This window comes from Peromyscus californicus, unplaced genomic scaffold (genome assembly GCF_007827085.1).
Source record: "Peromyscus californicus insignis strain IS unplaced genomic scaffold, ASM782708v3 Scaffold_7__1_contigs__length_154581171, whole genome shotgun sequence".
Classification (NCBI taxonomy): Eukaryota; Metazoa; Chordata; class Mammalia; order Rodentia; family Cricetidae; genus Peromyscus; species Peromyscus californicus.
Genome location: NW_026294595.1, coordinates 78,029,404 through 78,052,140, shown reverse-complemented (window position 1 = coordinate 78,052,140; position 22,737 = coordinate 78,029,404). Strand labels below are relative to the sequence as shown.

Here is a 22,737-nt window from a genome sequence, read left to right as displayed (position 1 = left end):
CTTGGGGATGGAAACCAAGGGTAAACACAGACTTCATTTGTTTCACATACAACTTAGATTGGAGGGAATTTCATACAATGCTTTCAATGTGTCTGCTCCTTCACTAGGACCGGCCATGCGGAGTGAGGCGTGGAGTCCATCTGTGACACCATGACTGCACTCAAACTTTTGGACTCTGGCCTTTTAGATTATAGGTACTTAGCCTGGATAGGCAAGTACTACAGTCTGATTATAAGAGAAATCTATATGATTATTTTTATAACAAGTGTGAAGGATACACTACTCTTAATAGTTCATATAAATTTTATGCATCTAATTAAAATAAGAAAGTATTCATTCCACAATTAAGTGGAAAATACCCAGTGAATTCTACTCTTACCAGTGTTTTAAAGATGAAAAAGAATTTTCGAAGAGTGTATACAAAAGGAATGAACTGAAAGGCAAATATTTTGCTGTTACATGCTTTAAAATAAGAGAATACCAAACAAAAAAGTTTTTATTCCGCCTCTCTGCCACCTAAAGCTGTAAGAATATAAGCAAATATTAAATGTGGAAGTGATTAAGTGTGACCATTGGTAGTATTCAGTGACAAATTAGTGGCATCAAGGACATTTTCAACTCATTTAAAAGCAGTCAAGTTTTATTTAAGGCATGATTAGGTTTGTTTTATCCTTGAAGATACTTAGGCATCCACTTGGCTCACACAATTCCATTTTCTCCGACTGGGAGCTGCGTTGGGTCCATTCCCATCTTCTTCATGGAGACAGCAATGTCGAACAGGTAGTCATAACACTCACACCTGCGGAGGAGGAGGAGGCGGAAGGACTGAGTGGGTCAGGAGAGAGCTTCCAGCAGTCCCCAGCACCCCATCTCCCGGCATTAGCTTTGCTGTGTTGCTACATTTGCTACTGAGTTTGTACCAAAATTTCCTACTTTGACCCCAACAATTTTCAGACATGCAAAGGAGTCACACTGAATTGTACAACTACATCATTTACTTCTCGGGAAAGATACTACTCACATGAAGTTATATTTTTTATTATGTGGTATCTATATCTATATCTATATCTAGATATAGATATCGTTTTTTTTTTGAGACAGGGTTTCTCTGTGTCGTTTTGGTGCCTGTCCTGGATCTTGCTCTGTAGACCAGGCTGGCCTCGAACTCACAGAGATCTGGCTGCCTCTGCCTCCTGAGTGCTGGGATTAAAGGCATGTGCCACCACTGCCCAGCATGTGCTATATTTTTTAAATAAAAGTTAAATTATTTAAGATCTGTGACTCTTTTCCTCTGTAGCAAACTTCACAGTGCCTTCCTAAATCAGAGTTGACCTAGTCAACACTTCCTGATGATTCAACAGAGTAAAAATCAGGTCCCTATAAATAACAATGACAGATTGAAGCTGAAACCAGTTGACCAACAAACACATGAAAAACTTGTATTTCATTTTAATCCTAAAGCGTGTTAAGTTCATTTTCACATTTCTGAGTGCGATTTGTACCAACTATTCTCGGATTCAGTCTTACATGGTTTTGGCTCTCTCCCACGTCTCTCCCCACACGTACACCCCATGACGCCTGACGAGCACTGCACAGGAATCTGGGTACTCATTCATGGCGCGAGCCATTCGTTCTTTGAGGTCTTTTTCTTCAGGAGTGTTCTCGACAATGGGTACCACTAACACATCATCATATCTGCAAGACAGAACGAGACATTTGCTTCCACTAAAACTTCAATATTCTATTGCAATTCTTCCTGTTAGTAACCAGTTGGACACTCTAAATTTATATCTAAACAGCACTCCACGTCTTCAACTTCAAAACAGGATGTTGCAAGTTATTCTGTAGATCTTGTATAAACATCTATACCAAGAGATACCTTTGGAATTTGGCAGGCAGCCCTGAGTTTAAAAGGCAGAACTTTGTACAGTATAGCAGAACCTAACAAAGAAACCAAGATCATACAAGCATTTCCTTGAAGCAAAGATAATCAGAACATTTTAAACATGAGATAGGAAATGATACACCTCACACACAGAAGGGTAGAAGAGATGAAACACTGAACTATATATTACATAGTAGGAATATTCCCCAATATAAAAATCACTGTGCTTCATCTCTGCAGAATACCAAAATGTCTTGACAGGCAAACCAATCAATGCAGGTGTGGTTTGTGGCACCAGGATAGAAAGAACCATCTAGCAACAATTACCATCAGGGTTATGAAAATCCTTTCAGAATAATCTCAAACCTGCTGCATTAGAACTTCTGTTTCTACTTTTTTTTCCTCAGTAAATTCATGAGTTAAAGTCAGAATGTAATAATGTTCAAGTAAGCAACTTTACCACAAGTAAAACTAGGTCTGTTCTTGAGGTCACTTGTCACCAGTGACAACTCAGACAAGTGTTCCATTGTACATGGTTTTCCTCACACTGCCTTTTCACCAAAGCAGTGAGTAAACGTAGCAGAAATGCTCAAAGTGTTATCTGAAAGACAGGCTGGGACTAAGCAGCTATCTTGTGATTAACAATTTGGGCAACCATTATTGTAGTAGTATGGACTTGCCCGTGACTCCACTGTAGTTGAGACAGAAGTAATTATACAAAACCGTAGTGTAGAAGGAGTGAATTGCTGGGCTCACATCTTTCCTGAAACTAGCCAGAAGAGCCACAGACTTATTTTCCTATAGCATTCACCACACAGTCAGAAATATATCCAGGTGCAAAATAAGCACAGTGAGACCAGAAAACAAATTCAAAGCATCCATCATTTCACCAACATGACACTGATCCTCACAAGTTAAATACGAAACAGAGCCATGGAAATCCTCTGATTGACTCTCAGTATCCTCTGTACTCTAGCAGAGGCATGCTGCTTCCAAAATGGACGGCAGCTACAGTAACACACGCTCACCTCACCTGGTAAGGAGGGGAGTTCAATGCTGACTTTGTTTTGCTTAGCTCTGTTGCTGAGGACTGAAGCAGGGCCTCTCAAGTTCTCAGCACATACTCGAGTGTTTTATCTTTTGTCCATAATTTTCATAGTGCCGAGGAAGGTGCTAGGCACACAATAAATAGGAAATCAAATGAGATGAACTTTCAGCACACTGGTTTAAACACACCCAACCTGTTCCCTGCAGTCACAGTAAGACACCGCTGTGGTGTCTTTAGTAACAGGAAGCACTTTCCTGTGAAGGGGAGGGGGAACCAGGCCCCATCGGAAACCAGGAAGGGTGAAGGTTCAGAAAAATGCTACCAACTAAAAGCAAGGCTCAGCTTGTACCTGGACACTGGGAACCTGTTTCTTCAAGCCATTCAAGTCTAGATTTATGAATAATGGCTACATTTTTGCAGGCTGGTGGACTTACTTAAATTTAGAAAGAAGGTCATTGTTCTACACTTTTATGTCACCCACATCACAAATTCTGAAATACAGTAATTTATCTAATTAAAATGAATAGGAAGTTTTTATAATCAGGAGCATATTCTAGAAATACATTAAATCAATATAAAATTTAATGGTAGTCCAGTTCAAGCTTCCTGAAGACAAAATGGAAGTGAGATCTTGCTTTCTCAGTGCTGAAAACAGGGGCTACCCTTGCCCATCTTGATAGAAATTCTAGCCAAGACTTCTGTTCATTTTAATGGAGCAAACATTCCATTATTCATATTGCTAATAATTCACCCTGGCTGGGGAAGGGAGGAGGAAGCTGTGTTACTGAGAACGCATCTGAAAGTACATTGTTAAGTAGGGTATTACTGAACACAGATCCCACTGTACCTCATTATAAAAAGATCGTGGCCTGACTTATCAAAGAGAAGAAAAAAATGCAAGCCAAATAATTTAATAATACAATCATACCTGTAATACCCTCCTGAGGTACATTTCCTTATTCCTTTTATCATCTCTTGATGTGTAATTTTAAACTCCCGTCCTGGAAACAGAAGGGTGGCCAGGACAGCAGCCTTAGAGTGGGTATGAATCACTGCGCCTGCTCCTGCAGGATGAAGAGGCAGCTGCTCAGTGAAGAGAACTTAGGTCTTTAAGAGAAAACCAACATCTATACCTACGCACATTATGTATGCATAAGTTTCATTATGGACTTAACATTTCTGCCGTAGGGAAAAAGGGTGGTGGCTAAGAAGTGTCCTAGTCAGTTTCTGTTGCTGTGACGGAATGCTGACCAAAGCCAACCTGGGAAAGGAAAGGGTTTGTGGCATACACGTCCTGGATCACAGTCCACCACTACAGGAAGTCAGGGCAGGAACTCAGCAGGGACCTGGAGACAGGAACTGAAACAGAGGCCAAAGAGGAGTGCTGTTGCCTGCCTGGCTCTCAGGGCTTGCTTAGCCTGCTTCCTTCTACAATCTAGGACCACCTACTCAGCAGGGGCACTATCCACAGGGGGCTTCACCCCCCACATCAGTCATTAATCAAGAAATGTCCCTAGAGACCTGCCTACAGGCCGGTCTGATGGAGGCAATTCCTCAGCTGAAGCTCCTCTTTCCAGGTGACTTTCAAGTTGAGAGGAACTAACAGGAAGTGGAATAACAATGGACCTTCTTCAGAGGCTGATGAGAGAAATGCTTGTAGGTCTTAAGATACTTGTGAGCTGGTAACTAAAGTCATAATGACTATTATTTAGTGAGGTCAACTCTGCAAATGTTCTTTAGACCAACAACTTTCTGCATACCTCTCATGGTGTAAGCATTCATGAAAAGAGGAGTACACTGGCTTTTTTTTAGCTTTTTAGATGCTGGAGGCCCACTTATGTCCTGTTCATTGATGTCACAAACAAACATATCTTCTGGCTATTTAAAGAGAGAGAAAAAGAAAAGAAAGTCTTAAAAATGACAATTAAAATGTCTCTACTTGGCATACTTATACAGTATACTCATGTGCAAACATGTTTAACATTCAAATTAAACATTCATGTTTGATTCCCCAAAATTTTAGGAAAAAAAATGTAAAGTTTTATAATGAATGTGACTAGAAGTGATGGCTCAGTGGTTAAGAGCATTGACAGTTCTTCCAGAGGACCTGGGTTTGGTACCCAGCACCCACATGGCAGCTCTCAAACATCTAACTCCAGTCCTAGGGGACCTGATGCCCTCTTCTGGCTTCCATGGGAACTGCATGCACATGGTACAGATATATTCATGCAGGCAAAACGCTGATACAAACTAATAAAATAAAAAAATAAAGTTTATACTATCAAAAACTTTCTTGAGAGTTAAAAAAAATCAGTTTCTTTTAGAGTTTGAAGGCTAAGATCGGGTGTAGTAACAATTATGGATGTAATGATGCTGCTGTCAGTTCACAGACTTTGGCCTATTTCACATCTACTTTTCCAGGAAACCACATAAAGAAATCAACAGACCCAGATGGATGTTAGAACTTTCTTATCCCTTAAGAAACTTAGTAATGATGTTATTCTTCAAGTTTCAGGAGTGTGTTGACCTAGCTTTTTCTTAGTAATGCCTGCATAGTTCTGATTGCAACTTCTAAATGCCAGGGCTTACCACAGACTACAATATAAACTTTCATTAAGAGAGCAACTGCTCTTTTTTCTTGCAATTGATCAAAGTTTTATGTATTTGGTTAGATTTGGGGTATTATTCTAGCATTGATCTAAAATGCCACTTCTCAAATTTTTGAAAAACAATAAATGAATTTCCTCACTTTAAATTGGAATAGCTTTACAATTGAAAATGTGAATCAGTTGTGTGACCTGAACCTATCAGTAGGACCAGCTCACTGATCTAAAAACGGAGGGATGAGGCGCGCTACTCACCGCTGCCTGCTACAGTTTTCTGAGTGAGATTTTGAAGATTTATTTATTTTTATGTTTGCCTGCATGCATGTACGTACACCATGTGCATACCTGGTACCCTCAGAGGTCAGAAGAGGAGCTTTAGATGCCCTGCAACTGGAGTTACAGGCAGTTGTGAGTCACTGTGTGGGTGAGAACGGAGAACCAAGCCCAGGTCCTCTGCAAAAGCAGTGAGTGCTCTTAACCAGTGAGCCGTCTCTCCAGCCCCGATGAGAGTTTAAAAAACATGCTGGATACGTGGAAGATACTTGCCACCTTAAAAAACATTTCATAATCACTCAACAAATATTTAATAGTTACTTAGCGAATGTTTGTTGATTAGCTATTGAAATGATCACAACAGAACCACCCTTCAAAACTAACCTAACATTTTAGAAGCAATCCCACTTCATGGGATGGCGGTTAAGGAGGGGACAGAGGCTTAGGAAGGATCCTTAGCGTACCTGAATGCGTTCCTTTTGTACGCCTGAGGGAGCAATGTAGATTTCATCGCTGGCAACACAAAATATAGAAATTGGTTTTTGTTTGGCTCAACTTCTGGTTTTGAACAAATAAAGTGTATCCTTGCAGTATAAGCAATAATGTCCTTTATGCACCAAGCCCCAAACGGCTGCTTGGTTGAGTGAAGGAGTTAGGGTGCACAGAATGAGTTCTAAGCGACTTTGAAACACCAGTGGCCTAAGAGAACTCGTGGTAGTTGCTTTTGTCTTTCCTGATTTCACATATATGTATTTCTTTTCACCGGGCAAAAAAAAAAATTATGGTAGCAAGACCACTATCTAGAGGAAAGGTAAATTTGAGTATGTTAATTATTTAGCACTTTTGGCATGAATGAACAGAATTTCAGTATCCTATGTAAAATATAGTTAACTTTAAAATCAGGCAAAATATATGCCTGACTGAGAACTTTTTTTTTTTTTTTTGCATTGTAAAGAATGAGGTTCAAATTTATTGCATGAAGTCATGAAGCTCAGAGCCCTCTGGTGGACAGTTTGCTAAATTACAGCATTAACACTCAGAATTTCCTCTATGATAGGCATGCAAATCTTGAAAATTATTTGGCAATTAAGTGATCACAAAAAGTTAGAGATGAAAGTAGGGTATTGAGTGTGGTTGCATATGCCTATAATCACAGGACTCAGGAGGCTGAGCAGAGAAGATCATGGGTTCAAGACCAGCGTGGGATATGCAGTGAGCAAAATATCTGAAACAAAATAAACACAGGGAGAGAAAGAGAGAGAGAGAGAGAGAGAGAGAGAGAGAGAGAGATGATTTTTGCTATAAGTGTTAGGCTGAGATCTACACCCTGTACCATTTCCCACAAGGTCCTCTATGGTGCTGTCAAATGTGACTTGCAACATAATTCCCAAATCCTCCCCATTCTCTCCACTCATAGAAAGGTACTTCTCCTCACTTATCAGTTTCAGTTCCAGAGCACATTAATGAGCGGCCACAAAACCGGAAACCAAGGGAACATAAGCACCGGGACTCTAGCTTTTACCACACAGGCAGAAATGCACAAAGACAAATATCAAAGCTTCAAAGTGAAAACGAGGATGGCCTATATGAAGCTGTCAAAATGGGCACTACAAAATGTACGGACATGGAACTGACAGGCGGGTCAGGGAAGCGGGAGTCTCTTGGTAAACTAAGGTCTAGATGAATGCCCGATAGGTGAGCAGAACTCAGGAAGCAGTGAGCTCACGCCTCCATTAGGTGTCCCGAAGCTCAGCAGTGCTCAGTCTCTGTTGTATGAACAACAGTGTGGCAGCCCTCCCTCCAGAGCCAGAAGTCCCAGATCCTCGCCAACCTGGGGATCAGAGAAGAGGGTCTAGTTGTGCTAAGTCTGCTTGGACTGTTGTCTCTGGAAATGGGAATTTAGACTCCCGTCAACTTCGAGCAATTCAGAGATGAGCTAAGTAAGTTTTTGACAGCAATACCAACACAGAAAGAGAAATATGGAAAAAATACAAAAGTGACAGCTTCTGTTTTAGGAGATAACACACAAAAGACTGAAGGAAAATGTGTGCTTGATTCTATAAGCCACAAATAGAAAGAACTTGGAAGTTCCAGAGAATGAATTCTGGAGTTTATTTCTCTATGCTCCGTGCTCTTTCACTCTACGGCAAACAAAAGGACAGACAGACAAAAGGACAGACAAATAAGAGTCCCTACCACATCTGTGTTCAGATGTGTCTACTGTTACTCACCCTCTGGTCATTAGAGATCACTGAGATATTATGTCTCAATAGCTCATCTACAATATGTGCTTATCAAATGTGATTCTAACAGCATGCAACAAGCTTAGGCTGGCACATATCAATGAAAATAGGAAATGGTAAATCTAAACATCGCAGACCAAGCCTAAAGGCCATGGCTGCTCAGTGTCCTGGAATTACTTTGATGACTCCTATGTGTGTCTTCACTTTCAATCCCTATGCATGTCCTCGCTGTCATATACATGTGTGTGTATGTATATATGTGTGTGTATACACATACACACACATACACACACACACACACACACACACACACACACACACGCGCAACACACACACATATATCCTTACAGTCATGTAAGCTGGAGTAGTATCAGCCAAATCTTGAAATCTGTCAGTAGTTTTATATTCCCCAGGACTTTATTGTCTGTATGATTCTAGAACATTATCTACTGTATTTATAAGTCTTTTCAAATTTATTTGCACCAAAAGTCAGACACAGAAGACAAAACTATTACCAGAAACATGAAGATGAGTAATGGGGACTCATAAAATCATTTAAATGTTAGGGATAACATTCAGTATTTTACTAAAAAGACCCATTTTAGTCTGTAAGCCCAAACTGAAAGCCAAACCATGCCTTAAAGCTTTGCTTCTTCCCAGTTGTGGCCTCTAGGGGGAGCTCCCTGTCCATTAAAAATAAGGAAAAACTGCACATGATGCAACTTTCCTATAAATTGATTGCAGTGCTATAAAAGCCATGACATATTAAGAGATGTGCCAATAAATGGTTTATGTTGGCCACACACAATCAGTGTGTAGAATAGTAAAGTTTTTCTAGAAAGAGAAGTCCTTTACAATTTCTTGCTTTAAAAAAGTCTCTTTCAAGTTTTCATTTTACTCATTTTAACACACACACACACACACACACACACACACACACAGAGAAATGACTATTTTAGCTCAGTTTGGTAGGAGCTCTGTTATGCACAAAAACCATTCTCTGCACATGAAAATAAACAGTAGTTAACTAAATACATTTAGAACTTGGTTTATTATAAATCATACATCAGTAAAATACAGGCACTCAACTTTTAAATAGAAAAGTGGAACAGGAACAAATTATTAATAGTTTCAGGTACATTGTGAAGCCGACAACTTGAAAACTTAGGTCAAACCACCTGAACGTCTGCACAACGCTGAACTGACACATTAGCAGCTGGGGTGACTGATGGTGAGGTGGGCACAGATGGGCGTGTGGGCCCAGCAGGGAACACGCTGCATCTGGACTCTGAGAGGACCTTCTAGTCACAACTGGACAAACTGTTCACTAAGGTACCTTTTGCTACTTCCCACTATTGAATCAATATTTCATGAATTACATTGTAATTTGAAGCAGATGAAATTACAAAATCATCATCTTGTGGGATGTAATAAAATTCCTTGTGTTTAAAATGTTCTGATTTTATTTTACAATCCATTTACTATTATGAACTGCAGACTCCTTCGGAGATATATGTGTGTGTGTGTGTGTGTGTGTGTGTGTGTGTGTGTGTGTGTATCTACATATATATATGTACACACACATGTATACACATGCATATGTACACACACGTATCATGTGCACACATACTCAACATATAAATGTTTTAATAGCCCAATTCTGCTAAGGAAAAAAGGTGAATTGGAATATAGAAATAAAGCTCCGTCACTCAGTTTAACACTCAGCCTCCAGACAGCAATATTCATATGATATTTCAGGAGGAACACATTAGTCCTACTTCAGGAAGCCTCAGGAGAATGAGGCTTCACCACCTTGAGAGTTATTACCAGCGCTGTGTCTATTCCTCATCTGCTTGAAGACAAGACATCCCTGAATCCAATGAGCATTGGAAAACGATTCCTTCTTTCTATTTTAAATACAGTGCCTCAAAGGAGGAAATATCAGCAGGTGCTATGCCCATTAATCATGATATTTCTGCTTAGAATAGTACATGGCTTGTTTCTGAACTCAGTAAACATGGGTTTTTGAATTTTTAAAGATTAATAATCTATATTTAAGTGACTTCAAAATATGTCTCTGAACTTTTGAAATAAATCTTCGACTGTCTAGAGAACAGTATAAAAGTCCAGAAATATGAACATACTTGCTGGACTGTTACCTATCTTCAGTAATCCAAAGAGAGAGAATCAAATTATTCCAATTAGTAACTGGGATCCAAAAGCTTATTATGCTTATTGCTTCTGCTCCTTGGTTCCATTGGGTTATGCAAACATCCATAGATCATTTAGAAAGTAAACAGCTTCAGTATCACATTAAACTGACTATTAGCTGGGTTTGGACGCGCCATCTGTGGTAAACTGACTATCAGCTAGATTTGGCCATACTGCCCATGGCTTGCTGAAATGGAGAACACCAGAGCTGAACTCAACTGGACACTTACCCATGCTTCAAGCTAATTCCTCCTCCGGTGCCAGTGACCCAGCCCAGATGGTAAAACTGTTTGCAAAGTTCTGGGATCAGGAATCTGGGGTGTTCCTTGTCCTTAAACAGAAGAGAATGACTTTTTAAATAGACTCTTTAAATTGTGTATTCTATCAGGCATTTCTAACAAGAAACCAACTTAAGGACATTCAAGGAAATCTACCTAAGAAAAGAGGTAGTTAAGGAAACAAACACATTCTGCCCTTAACATTTAGAAAAGGGATTGACTTAGTTATTTGGCAACCTGGGATTGGCCAGTGTAGGGATCTATAGTCTAATGCTATGGAACAAGCTGTAAGAATAAGGCAGGGAAATGCCAGGGGTCTATGACACCCGTGTCAAGAGAAAGACAGTGGAACCTAGTTAAAAGGAACATGCTTCAGGCTACACGGGAAAGTTATTCACACAGAACAGCACACTAGAACACCATACATGAGACACTACCCTTGTTATCTATCCAACAGTCTGTGCTGGCTCAGTTTTATTTTCATCTTACAAATGTTCTGTTTTCCAAAATGATTTTAATATCTTCTCTTATTACAATTATAATAAACACCCACTATGAAAACTAAAATCAAGCAAATAACAATAAGCAAATCCTATTCAAAAGCAATCATGATTCTTTTCTATGAAGGCACTTTGTTTAAAGGAGCATATGAATAAAGGCTGAGGCAAACATCAAGCCGCATTTATACGTGTAACTCCAATAATTACCTCTTTAGAAAAACGATGTCATTTATTTCCTCCTATTTTTTTCTTAATAGTTTACATTAATGGAAAGAAAAACAAAGAGAAGTACAATGAACTTCATTTTGGCAGTATGATATATAGCATTACCTTGAAAATAAAGAACTGCGGATTAAGTCATTTTTACAAATATTTCAAAACAAACTGCTGAAGTGGAAAGCAGGATTTCACAGGGGTTGTAAAAGAAATGAGAGTGGGACATCTTGGGAGCAGGGAACCTCAAAGCCAGGATTCTCTTCAAGGCACCTGAAAAAATTCTGGGGACCCGGGGACCCGGAGCTTCAATTCTGATATCTGGACAGGCATTAGAAATCTGAGATATACTTCAGACTTGCACCACACAGAAAATCCCCATAGAAACTCAAGACTCAGTGGGCTGCATTCTCAAGGAAAAGGCAAACAAAAAACCCTTGCTATGGAGAAAGCACAGGGAATAACTGGACGGCTGACCTCGGCCCTGGGTAAAGGGGTTAATCATTCTTGAGGCCAGAGAAAAATCATTCTTTCAACAGACTGGATCCTAAATAGCTAAAATTGTGCTTTCCCAAATTTGCTTCTGATTCTCATTCTCTCTCCCTCTCTTCTCTCTTCTTGCATCTCTCTCTGTGTCTCTGTCTGTCTCTGTCTGTCTCTGTCTCTGTCTCTGTCTCTGTCTCTGTCTCTCTCTCTCTCTCTCTCTCTCTCTCTCTCTCACACACACACACACACACAGATATAGATAGTTTTAGGTAAGTATTACGAATGATTGTTGATGAAGGGGCCTTTAAAACATAAAACCGAGAGCATGGGAGAGAGCCAGACATTTTGTAAAGCTCAGATGAACACAGTCTTAAGAGCTGGCAAGGCTGACAAACTACATTATGTCTAATTCACTGTTTACACGATGCTGGATGTGCTGGCTAGTTTTTATGTTAACTTGACACAGGTTAGAGTCATCTCAGAAGAGGGAACCTCAATTGAGAAAATGTCCCAACCAGACTGGTCTGCGGGCAACACTGTGGCACATTTTCTTACTGACAATTGATGTGGCTCAGCTCACTGTGGATGGTGCTGGCCCTGGGTGGGTGGTCCTGGGTTGTGTAAAGCATGAGGAGCAAACCAGGAAGCAGCATCCTCCACAGTCTCTGCTTCAGCTCCTGCCTCCAGGTTCTTGCGTTGTATTCCTGCCCTGACTTCTCTGGATGATGGACTACATGTTGTAAGCTGAAATTAACTCGTTCCTCCCCGTGATGCTTTTTTCAGGTTTTATCACAGCAAGAGAAACCTTAACTAAGACACTGAGCCTCTCTTTTACTCAGCCATTCAATGAGAACACGTTGAGGAATAAAATGAGATAAAATGAAGATAAAACACATAACACAAAGCTGAAGGGATGGCTCAGCAGTTAAGAGCATGTATTGCTCTTGCAGAGGACCAGACTCAGTTCCTAGCACTCACATCAAGTGGCTCACTACCACCTCTAGCTCCAGCTCCAGTGGGTACTGAAGCCTCTGGCCTGCTTAGGCGCCTGCATGTACACCTATCTATACACATGTGTGTGCGCGCACACACACACACACACACATTTTAAAATAACAAAAACGGGCTGGAGTGAGGGTTCAGAGGTTAAGGCCCATGCCCTCTTGCAGAGGGCTGGAGTTCAGCTCCTAGCACCCACGTCAGGTGGCTCACAAGCTCTTGTTACTCCGGTTCTGGAGGACCCAAAACCCTCTGCTGGAGTCCTTGGGCATTTACACTCATGTGCACATACCACATAGAGCTGAACACATATACACGCATTTAAAAATAAAATTCTAAAGTCTCTACAGTAAAAACACTCCCTACAAAACCGTGTGGCACAATACTTTCTCCCTTCCATTTTATTTACTTTTTTTTTTTTTTTTTTTTTTGTTTTTCGAGACAGGGTTTCTCTGTGTAGCTTTGCGCCTCTCCTGGAACTCACTTGGTAGCCCAGGCTGGCCTCGAACTCACAGAGATCCGCCTGGCTCTGCCTCCCGAGTGCTGGGATTAAAGGCGTGCGCCATCACCGCCCGGCCTTCCTTCCATTTTAAAGAGTTAAAGTTCTTGAACACAAATTAATTGCTTAAAGTTAATAATAAAATGGATTTCTTAACTTTTCTCAAGGAAACTAGCCAAAAATTTCTATGCCCCATATAATTTACTATTTCCTCTTTTTGGGGGGAACATAAATGATATTTTAATTACATATTAAATGCAGCTAATGGGAAGACTCCTGCAGTGTTCCAATCATTAAGACCAAATTTGCGCAACAAATTGCAAACATTACAGAAAACGGTCTATTATTACAGAGCCCCTTCCCTTTTGTCTTTCCCCAGTACTGAAGTATTAGAGCAATTAGCTAGCTTCCCGCTCCAGCATAACGACGATGAGGACGACAGGGCAGCACAGTTCCTGAACCTCTCTCAGCCATTCAGATCAGCAAGACATAATTACAGGGAAGTAATGGAACCCTGGTAAAGACACCTTTGCTGAAGGTGCCGTCACTCAACCTGTGCGGCCCAAGAGTGTGAACATGGAAACGCTGTCTTCCGAACTGGCAAGGGAAGGCTTAGCTGGTGTCCACCGCTCCCTGGATGCCAACAGCACCTGTCAGCTGTCGTCAGAGCTGGCTTTCAGTGAGCACAGTAACTATATGACATGAAGCTAAGGACTCCCCACAATGAACTATTTACAGAAACGCAGCTCTGGTGCAACAGACACAGACTTGGTGACATTCAGAAGATATTACAGGCACTGAAGTGTAAAACGCTTTCGTTCCGCTTTGAAGAAACTTCGCCTTGACTGTCACAGAAACACCTAGGTACGCCCAACAGGGGCTCCACTTATTTCCCCTCCTTGCTTTTCCTTCACCTTAAAACACCAGCATGTATCTGGACCCAGGGTTTCCTGGGAGACTCTGACACCACATAAACTGTCAGGTGAGGGGTGCCATTTGATGGTAAAGCATGCTTATTAGCATAAGCAAGGGCCCAGATGTGATCCAGGGATGCTTTCTGGGTGCTGGTTTCCTTATATGGATCAGTGATTCCTAGACTTCCGGATTTCAACACCAGTTTTCTTTGTTTGTTAGTTGGGGGTGGGGCACACGTGTGGAGGTCAAAGCATCACTTCCTGGAGTCCCTTCTCTCCTTCTATCTCTGCATGGGCTCTGGAGAATGAACTCAGGTCAACAGGCTTAGGCAGCAATTGCTTTACCACTGACTCAGCTCACAGGTCCATGGGTAGTTTTATTAATTTTAAGGAATGACATGTGGTTGCCAAGTAATGACACTAATTATATTTAACTCTCCACTATCACTGTCTTCAGAAAAGAGTGGATTTTAAACATAAAGATAGCGAGGAGAATAATGTCAGAGGAAAGGCTAATCTTTTAAGTTGAATGCAATTAATTGGGGAAAATTCATATTTTCATTGTTCTCGCTTTGTAGTCCCAATAAAAAAATCTCCGCAGGACTAACATTTGGAGGTAGAAGTTACGCTTTTCCTGTTTCATCTCCTTGCCTGTATTTTCTTCTCCTCCAGATCATCCTCCATCCTACCATGAGTACTAAGCTAACACAGCACTTTGATCCTTGAGCTTGGTCCCTCAAATCAACAAATGCTCAAATACCACTTCCTTGAGCCATTACATCCCTTTATGTCCTAATTTACTTTTCAAGTATTTTTTTCACATATTGTTTTATGTAAGTCCCTCAGTTCTAGTCAAACTCCTGTTAGAATCAGTTACAAGATAGCTCTTGGGGATCACTGCACCCTGACAGTCACACTGATGGTGTCTGCCCCCATGGTGCAGGGCTGGCCGATGTGCTAACAGACCACAGCAAAAGTGGCTACTGTGCCACTTCTCAATGAGGCCATAAGATGTGAGGTTTCAGTGCTGGATCTTGGATCTCTCTCTCTCTCTCTCTCTCTCTCTCTCTCTCTCTCTCTCTCTCTCTCGGATCACTGGTTCTTTGCAGAGCCAGCCCATGCAGAAGGCCACCACAGCCTACAGTAGTCACTTGGGAGAGCAGATCTTCCTTGTGCGGTCCATGCTTGTTGTGTCTATTGCTTGGGCAACCGCCTGAACGCTGCCTCATGAGACCCTGATCCAGAACGCAGCTCGGCTGCTCCTAGATTCCCAACCCTGAGCTTCTATGGGACACAATCAGTGCCGTTTTCAGCCGCTAAACTTTGTGGTGGTTTGCTGTATAGCAACAGGTAACTAAGCTATGTTTCTTCTCAGGCAAGAATACAGTTTTCTTCATGCTGTTCCTGCTCATGCTGGATCTCCAGCTGTTGCAACTCTCTCAAACGCTGCTGGTTAGCTTTTACTCAAGCAAAATGCAGCCGCCCTCCCTCCCTCCAGTTCTGTGTGACAGCCGTGCTCTCTGCACTTGTTTCCTGGCATTTATTATGTACTTCACTCCTTCACTCAACAAACCCTGAGTGCTAAATACATGACAGGCCCTGAAGAAAGAAATATAGTAAGATAAGATCCACTCTGAGGAGCTTAATCTAGTAAAGAACTTGACAGTTATGGGAGGGTAATGTATAATACAAAATGGGTGGGGCATACTGGCAGTAGAAGCTAGAGATAGGGAGGAAAGGAGTTAGGAAGGGTGCTTGAGCTCATGAAGGGTGATGTGACTGTGCTGTGCAGGCAGACGGGGAGAACTCAGGAGAGGGGACTGTCTACAAATTAGGTTCTGTGGATGGAGTGGGGAGGCAGGGAATATCTGCCTCTTTGAAACGTTGAAAATTTACTCATGTATATAGGTGTTTGCCTGCATATATGTCTTGCACTACTTGCATGCCTGGTGCCCACAGAGACCAGAAGAGGGCATTGGGTCCACTGGAACCAGACTTACAGATGGTTATAAGCCACATGGGTGCTGGGAATGGAACCCAGGTCCTCTGGAAGAGCAGTCAATGCTGTTAACCACTGAGTCATCTCCCCATCTATTTTTGAGACAGGGTCTCTCTTTCTGAACCTGGAGGCCACTGTTTCAGCTAGCCTAACTGGCCAGCAGGTCCTGGGAATAATCCTTTCATCTTCCCTTCCAGGGCTAGCGTTACAGGAATGTGGCCACCTCATGCAACTTGTACGTGGACGCTGAGGATCCAAATTAGGCTGGCATGCTTCAGTGGCTACTGAGCTCACTGAGCCATCTCCCCAGCCCTCATACCCTGCCTCCAGACACCTGACTACAGTAGTGGAGAAAAGACACTGAAGGGTGGTGAGCATGAAAGCCAAGACCAGAAGGCCATGAAATACTTCAGAGGTGAAATTGCAGAAGTGACACCGGAAATGGATTTGGAAGATTGAAAAACTTAAGAGTGAGGAAGCTAAAGGGCACGCACAGTAGAAAAATGACATCATCCAACTTGTCAATCATTTGAGCCACCCTCATATGCCCCTTAGTAACAAATCTCCCCCAACTCTGGAAAAGGAAGCCTGATAATTGGGTCCTTGAGAATCTTCATGCACAGGAACATCACTCCACTGTAGTGTGTTCTGATCTTTTCTATTGCTTTGCTTCAACATTTCCTGGGGACTTTTGCAAATCAGTGTGGACTTTTATTTCAATTGCTTGAATAAGAAGTGAAGAACCTGGAAATATCTGATCCCGACCTCAAGCACCAGGAGCAACAAGAGATGCACATAAAGGTAAAAGTAGTCACTGTGGGGAGGGGGCTGCTTTTCCCCAGTAGAGACTGCTGGGGAAAACAGAAGTGCTGTTGGCAGTGTAAGGACCCTTTGGAGGGTGACATAATCAGGATGATGGGAGACTAATGAGCATAGGTGTGGCATATTCCCTAACGACATTCAGCTCCTTGGAAGCACAGCAGGGTTCTGGCTGAAGGTTTCATGAGGCCCAAGAGTGTCTGCAAATTTAGTTAGCCTTAATTACCCTAAGGAACATTTTTCAAAATTGTTATTCAGTTATGTGTGTGTGTGTGTGTGTGTGTGTGTGTGTGTGTGTGTGTGTGACACCTGGGTGGTCCGAGGACAACTTGCAGGAATTGGTTCTGTCTTACCATGTGTGTCCTGGAGACAGAACTCAGGTTGTCAGGTTTGGCAGCAAGTACTTTTCCCCACTGAGTCATCTTGCTGCCCCCCTAAGTAACAAATACTTTGAAGAACTGGATTTGGAAGCCAGACCAAAGTGGGTTTCATTTACTTCATTTAGAAGTAAGTGACATTTGCAGGCATAAAATTCTAAAGACTCTTTCAGTAATGTTGCTATGGTGGGGAGTCCTAGACAAGGAAACAGACTGGAAAAGTCAATACAAACAGTTTCCTATTACATGTAGTAGTAATCATTTTTCAGACACTGTAACAAAATACCTGAGATAATTAATGTGAGAAAAGGTTTATTTTGGCCCCATATTCCAGGTTCCAGTCCATGATTAGCTGGGTCTACTACTTAGGCCTTTGCTGGGGTGCAGGGTATTCATGGTAACGGGAACATGGTAGCTCAGATGGCTTACCTAATGGCCAGGAGGAAAAAGAGAGAGAAGGTACAAAGGGTGTACCGTGCCCTTTGGGGTCACATGGCCAATGACACAAGGATCTCGAGCTAGTCCCCACCTTGTACACTTTGTACAGGTGCTTCTACCTCCAAATGGTGTAGACCTAGGGGATAAGCCTTTACCATATAGGCCTCTGGGGACATTCCACATCCAAATGATAGCATATGCTAAGAGGCAGAGTTAGAGGACAAGAAGAGACTGAAGGCATAGGAGAGCTATGGCCTAATAGACAGGTTCTCTTGTGCGGGGGAAGAGATTAGGAGAACAGGGAGGTAATTGCCTTCAACCAGGGGAAGAATGAAGACACATGTAAATATATGATACCATCAACAATAGGAATTGCCAACATTTATTGGGTGCTTATTCTGTGACTGTTAAAACTGTATGGAATAATTCCAACCCTACTATACTAAAAGATGAGCTTGTCTAAGACTATACCAGATACTAATGGCAGAGCCAAGATTTGAATCCAGGCAATACGGCTATAGATCCCCACTCCTTTACTTTTAAATTATACTGTAGATGGAAAAAAGAAATTAAAGTTGAAAAGTTTATATCTAACAGCTTTTCCTGTCATTGCAATTTCAGGGGCAACAGGCCTGGAGCCTGTTGAAGATGATGAAGAGAGACTGTAAGGTTCTGGACTAGCCACCTAAAACAGCACAAAAGGCAGCTCCCCAGAGGGACAGCACCCAGGGCAGGACACTATCATGTGTGTAGATTCACCATTTCAGAGAGCTGACCTAGCCTTCCCTCTTATAAGTTCTCAGCAGCTTGGGGAAGAGATAATCAAGGAAAGGCACTAGTTGCCATATAGTGTAAAGGATACTCAGAGAGGTATGAGAAAGAAAAGCGTGTGTAATGAACAGATAGGGATTGGTCAGGGCAGATATGGCCAGGGGGTAGGCTGAGTGAAGGTTGGCGGAATGCTGAGATCAAGGACAACAGGAGGCAGGGACTCAGATGGCCTTTGGTTGTAGTGTTAGTACAGATCAATCACGGTCACTGCTAGATCTTAGACTAAGTCATGGCCTCCTGCAGCTGCCTCCACCCCCACCTCCTAGTTGCTAGCAGGCCCCTACAGTGACTCTCATCCTCACAGCTATAGTGAAATGACAAGCACTCTGCTGTGATTCTGAAGTCAGAGAGGGACAAATGTTTTCCCTCTCCTCAGTCCAGGAAATCAGAGGCAAACTGACTGCAAACATCTACTACTCATTAACTACATGGGCCTTCTCTCTTTTTCAGAACCCTGTAAGAGGGGGAATTCTGCTGTGTCTCTGTTCTAACTCTGCTGTGCTGCGTGTTGTTAATAACTTTCCTGATTATCTCTGACGCAAAAGAACAATCTGGGTCAGATCCAACGAAATCTAACCTTACAGTCACTATATATAGGAGACCATGATAGATAAGGCAAAATAAAAAAATAAAAGTGATGCCTTCCTGGGTTTTCTCCCCAGGTTTGGCTTTCTAAGGAGTAAGAAACATGTTCTTGGTAAGTTATACCTACTATAGTGTTTTGCTCAATAAACACTGGACAAACTAAGATCACATTTCTTACATTAAGAAAAGCCTTCTATCATTATATCAAAGGGTTCAAACTTGTATCTTGTGGACTATGCTAGCTTGTTTTATGCCCTGCTGGGGAAGACTTCCAAGCAGGTAACATGTAGATAAGTCTTAAAAGATATATAGGCCGGGTGGTGGTAGCAGCCTTTGATCCCAGCACTCAGAAGGCAGAGCCAGGCGGATCTCTGTGAGTTCGAGGCTAGCCTGGTCTACAGTGCAAGATCTAGGACAGGCACCAAAACGACACAGAGAAACCCTGTCTCGAAAAACCAAAATAAAAAAAAAAAAAAAGACATATAAATTAACCATGAGAAAAAGCAGTTAGGTGTCTGTGCAGGCTAGTTTGATGTCAACTTGATAGAAGCTATAGTCATCTGAGAGGAGAAGCCTGCATTGAGAAAATGCTTCCATGAGATCAATGCAGGGCATTTTCTTAGCAATTGATGGGGGAGGGCCCAGCCCATTGTGGGTGGGGCCATCCTTGAACTGATGGTCCTGGGTTCTATAAGAAAGCAGGCTAAGCAAGCCATGAGGAGCAAGCCAATAAGCAGTACCCCTCCATGGCCTCTGCATCAATCAGCTCCTGCCTCCAGGTTCCTGCCCTGTTAGAGTTCCTGTCCTGCCTTCCTCCAATGATGAACAGTGATGTGAAGTGTAAGCCAAATAAACACTTTCCTCCCCAAGTTGCTTTGGTCATGATGTTTCACCACAGTGATAGTATCCCTGACTAGGACATGGACCAAACCAGACTTACAGCAAGTTGTTTCTTTGATCTGTGCAATACTTAGAAACCAAGCAATATTTTTAAATCAAGAGATTTCGTACAAAATGTGACTTTCTAGTTTCCTTCAAAAAAGCAGAATTTAATGATGAGCCCATACCTCCAAACAGCAAGAAAATGCTAGGGACATGTGATAGGATGTCCAGTCAAGGTGGCCTTAGAGTTATCTGTTGGGTTTCCTCAAAATCTGAGTCAATCTAAAATGCTAAGTATTCGTAACATTTTTCATGAATCACAAAAACTACCTTCCTCTTTTTCTGTTTATAAAAAATACTTTCAGCTTCTTTTTTTGTGTGTGGCTACTTTCTGTCTTGGTAAACTCAATCACAGCTCTTGGATCGCAGCTTATCTTGCCAATCTGGCAAAATATTTAGGATGAAAAAAAAATCTGTATGTCTATGATGACCTTCACCAAGATTTACTAATCTGGGGACATAAAACACTTCTGCTATCAAGACATCTTAGCAATGATTCTGATATATTGCTTTTACTTTTCTCGTACACCTGCCTAGGGATGGCCACCAATGACCTGTGTCGTACATGCAAGATCTCCCTCTCAATCTTGCCTAACTTCAAGGTTTTCTTCATGAATTTGGGAAAAGCCACTTATTCAAGAACAGTAATGGTTGACAAATGATCTGCACTAAAAGTTTCCTGTGTTTTATTTTTAATTGAGACCTTTGGCCCGAAGAAAGGCTAATAAAAGGAGGTAATTTCGTGGCTTATCACATAGTATCGAAACTATTTATTCTTCTAGTTCTGTTCTTCACCATTTTCATAGCACGTAGAAGGCATGCCATAAGACTGTGGCATGCTTAACTGAAAGAAAAACCCATGCACCTTGCGGGCTCATTTTTCCTAAAGAAGAATCATTTCCATGATCTCCTTCTTCATAATGTCAAGTAAGACAGGCCGGGACAGTTCAGGTTGAGCAGCCCTACTTAGGGGTAAGGAGGGACCTCGGACTGGCGCGGACTGGGCTGGGGATCAGGCATCCGGAGCGCCTGAAGCGCCACCCCGCGTGCCGTAGACCACTGTCCTTACCTGCACGCCGCATGGCCGCGAGCAACAGTCTCCTTGAGCGTGACAGCCAGACATGGTTCTGACAGTCCGCTCGGTTATCCGCCGCTCGTTCTTTGCAGGCCTAAGCGTACCGCACAAACGCTATTCAGCGGCTGAGCCGGCAGCCTGGGGGCGGAGCAAGAGCGAGAGGCTGGATCTGAGAGCGCCTCGCCTATTGGGAGAACCTGCGCCGGCGCAGACCTGCCAGAGGGCGTGTCCATGAAGGACATGGAGGCGGTGCTAGGAAGGCTGTTCCTCGAGTCCTAAGGTGCGGAGCGCGCATTGTGGGCGGGGCTAGCCCATGCAAGGCGGGGCCTGGGCGGGCCTTGGGACGGTCGATCTATCCGCGCTGCGAGCAGTCCCGGAGAAGGCCGGGAAGATGGCCGCCTCCTGGAGGCTGCGCTGTGACCTACCGCTGCTACGTTACCTCCTGGGCTTCGGCAGCCGTCGAAGCCTGGGCCTGGCTCAGGGTGCTGCTGCGTGGCCTGTCGGCCGTGGAGCGAGCTGGAGGTGGTTTCATGGCACTCAGCTGCTGCAGGGTGAGTGGCTGGCGCTCGCTCAACTTCTCTCTTTAGCTGAGCAATGGGCCTGGATCAGGGGCGTTCTTGTCTGGGGACCTGCTTTGTGAATGTAGGTGCCGAGTCTTCCCTTTCCCGTCAGCCTCCTCCAGGAACGGGTCTTCTGACTTAGCCTATGGCTTGCGTTAAGGGACCAGTCTCAGGCTTGAGAGAGCTTGACTCGGTCCCAGCCACCAGGGCTATATGGCTTCTCTGTGACCTTGCTTGGGAATTTGGATTATTTTGATGTTACCGAGAGGGGATGGATCTGTTTTAAATCACCCTGTTTTAGACCCTTTTCAGTCACAGGTCAGATTCCTTTAGTTTTTTTTATTCATCTCTAACGTAATAAAGCTGCCCATACACTTATTACCCATCCTTATTCATTCAAAAGGCCTGTCCTTATTGGGAAACCTTAAATCTTACTCCGCCTAATGGCTCCTTTGCAACGTACAAGACTTTATAAATACGGAATCACAGACATGACCAGTATGTTTCAAGTAAAACGTATAGCATGAGATTCATAAAATATATATTCATAAAATATAGCCTCTTACATAAAATTACTCTTAAGTAATGATATTGGATTCGGAGATATACCCAGTGTCCTTCCATTATTTAACATACAGTATATAAAATGGCAGGCCTTTCTTATATGTGTGAGTATGGGCTGGGGTTAAGGATGGGGACAGAGAAGACATTTTTAGGGATCGTTAGACATTTAAGTCATCATTCTTAGCACCCTCTGGTGCAATAGGCATTGCCCACACTTTCTAAGCTGTCTGAGGCCCAGAAAACAAAACAAACAAAAACACAGCTTGTACAGTAAAATGGGTGCTTTGGGGTTCCTAAAGAGTGGGTAATGGGGACAATTTACCTAAGTCATTTTTGGTATGTTTAGTAAATGCCCCCTCAGTAGTGATCTTTAACAGTATAATATATAATAT

At 42.5% G+C, this 22,737-nt stretch overlaps 2 protein-coding genes across 3 annotated transcripts in view; one reads left to right on the top strand and one right to left on the bottom strand.

Annotated features, from left to right (window-relative positions):
• Positions 1–619: 619 nt before the first annotated feature.
• On the bottom strand, positions 620–21,391 carry Apip (APAF1 interacting protein). 2 transcript variants are annotated; one of them, XM_052726053.1, is made up of 7 exons: positions 21,216–21,391; positions 10,497–10,597; positions 6,277–6,325; positions 4,694–4,811; positions 3,862–3,997; positions 1,528–1,695; positions 620–799 (listed from the first exon to the last, which is right to left on the bottom strand). In XM_052726053.1, the coding sequence occupies exons 1-7, from the start codon at positions 21,267–21,269 to the stop codon at positions 700–702; spliced, it is 726 nt and encodes a 241-aa protein (XP_052582013.1). In that variant the 5' UTR covers positions 21,270–21,391; the 3' UTR covers positions 620–699. The 2 variants fall into 2 exon arrangements, with proteins under 2 accessions (XP_052582013.1, XP_052582014.1); XM_052726054.1 differs by lacking the exons at positions 6,277–6,325; positions 21,216–21,391.
• Positions 21,392–21,561: 170 nt separating this feature from the next.
• Positions 21,562–22,737, top strand: part of Pdhx (pyruvate dehydrogenase complex component X) — a 68,763-nt gene continuing 67,587 nt past the window's right edge. The window contains exon 1 of the mRNA XM_052726052.1: positions 21,562–21,772. Coding sequence (XP_052582012.1) covers positions 21,613–21,772 — 160 coding nt within the window. The 5' untranslated portion in view covers positions 21,562–21,612. The remainder of the gene's footprint in view (positions 21,773–22,737) is intronic.

Excerpts from the sequence above, each read along its gene's own strand:
- Apip (XM_052726053.1), bottom strand. The coding sequence starts at position 21,269 with ATGTCTGGCTGTCACGCTCAAGGAGACTGTTGCTCGCGGCCATGCGGC. Across the intron at positions 10,598-21,215 it reads CGCGGCCATGCGGCGTGCAG|GACAAGGAACACCCCAGATT; the intron begins GTAAGGACAGTG and ends CTTCTGTTTAAG. Across the intron at positions 800-1,527 it reads TGGGAGAGAGCCAAAACCAT|GTGTGAGTGTTATGACTACC; the intron begins GTAAGACTGAAT and ends CCTCCTCCGCAG.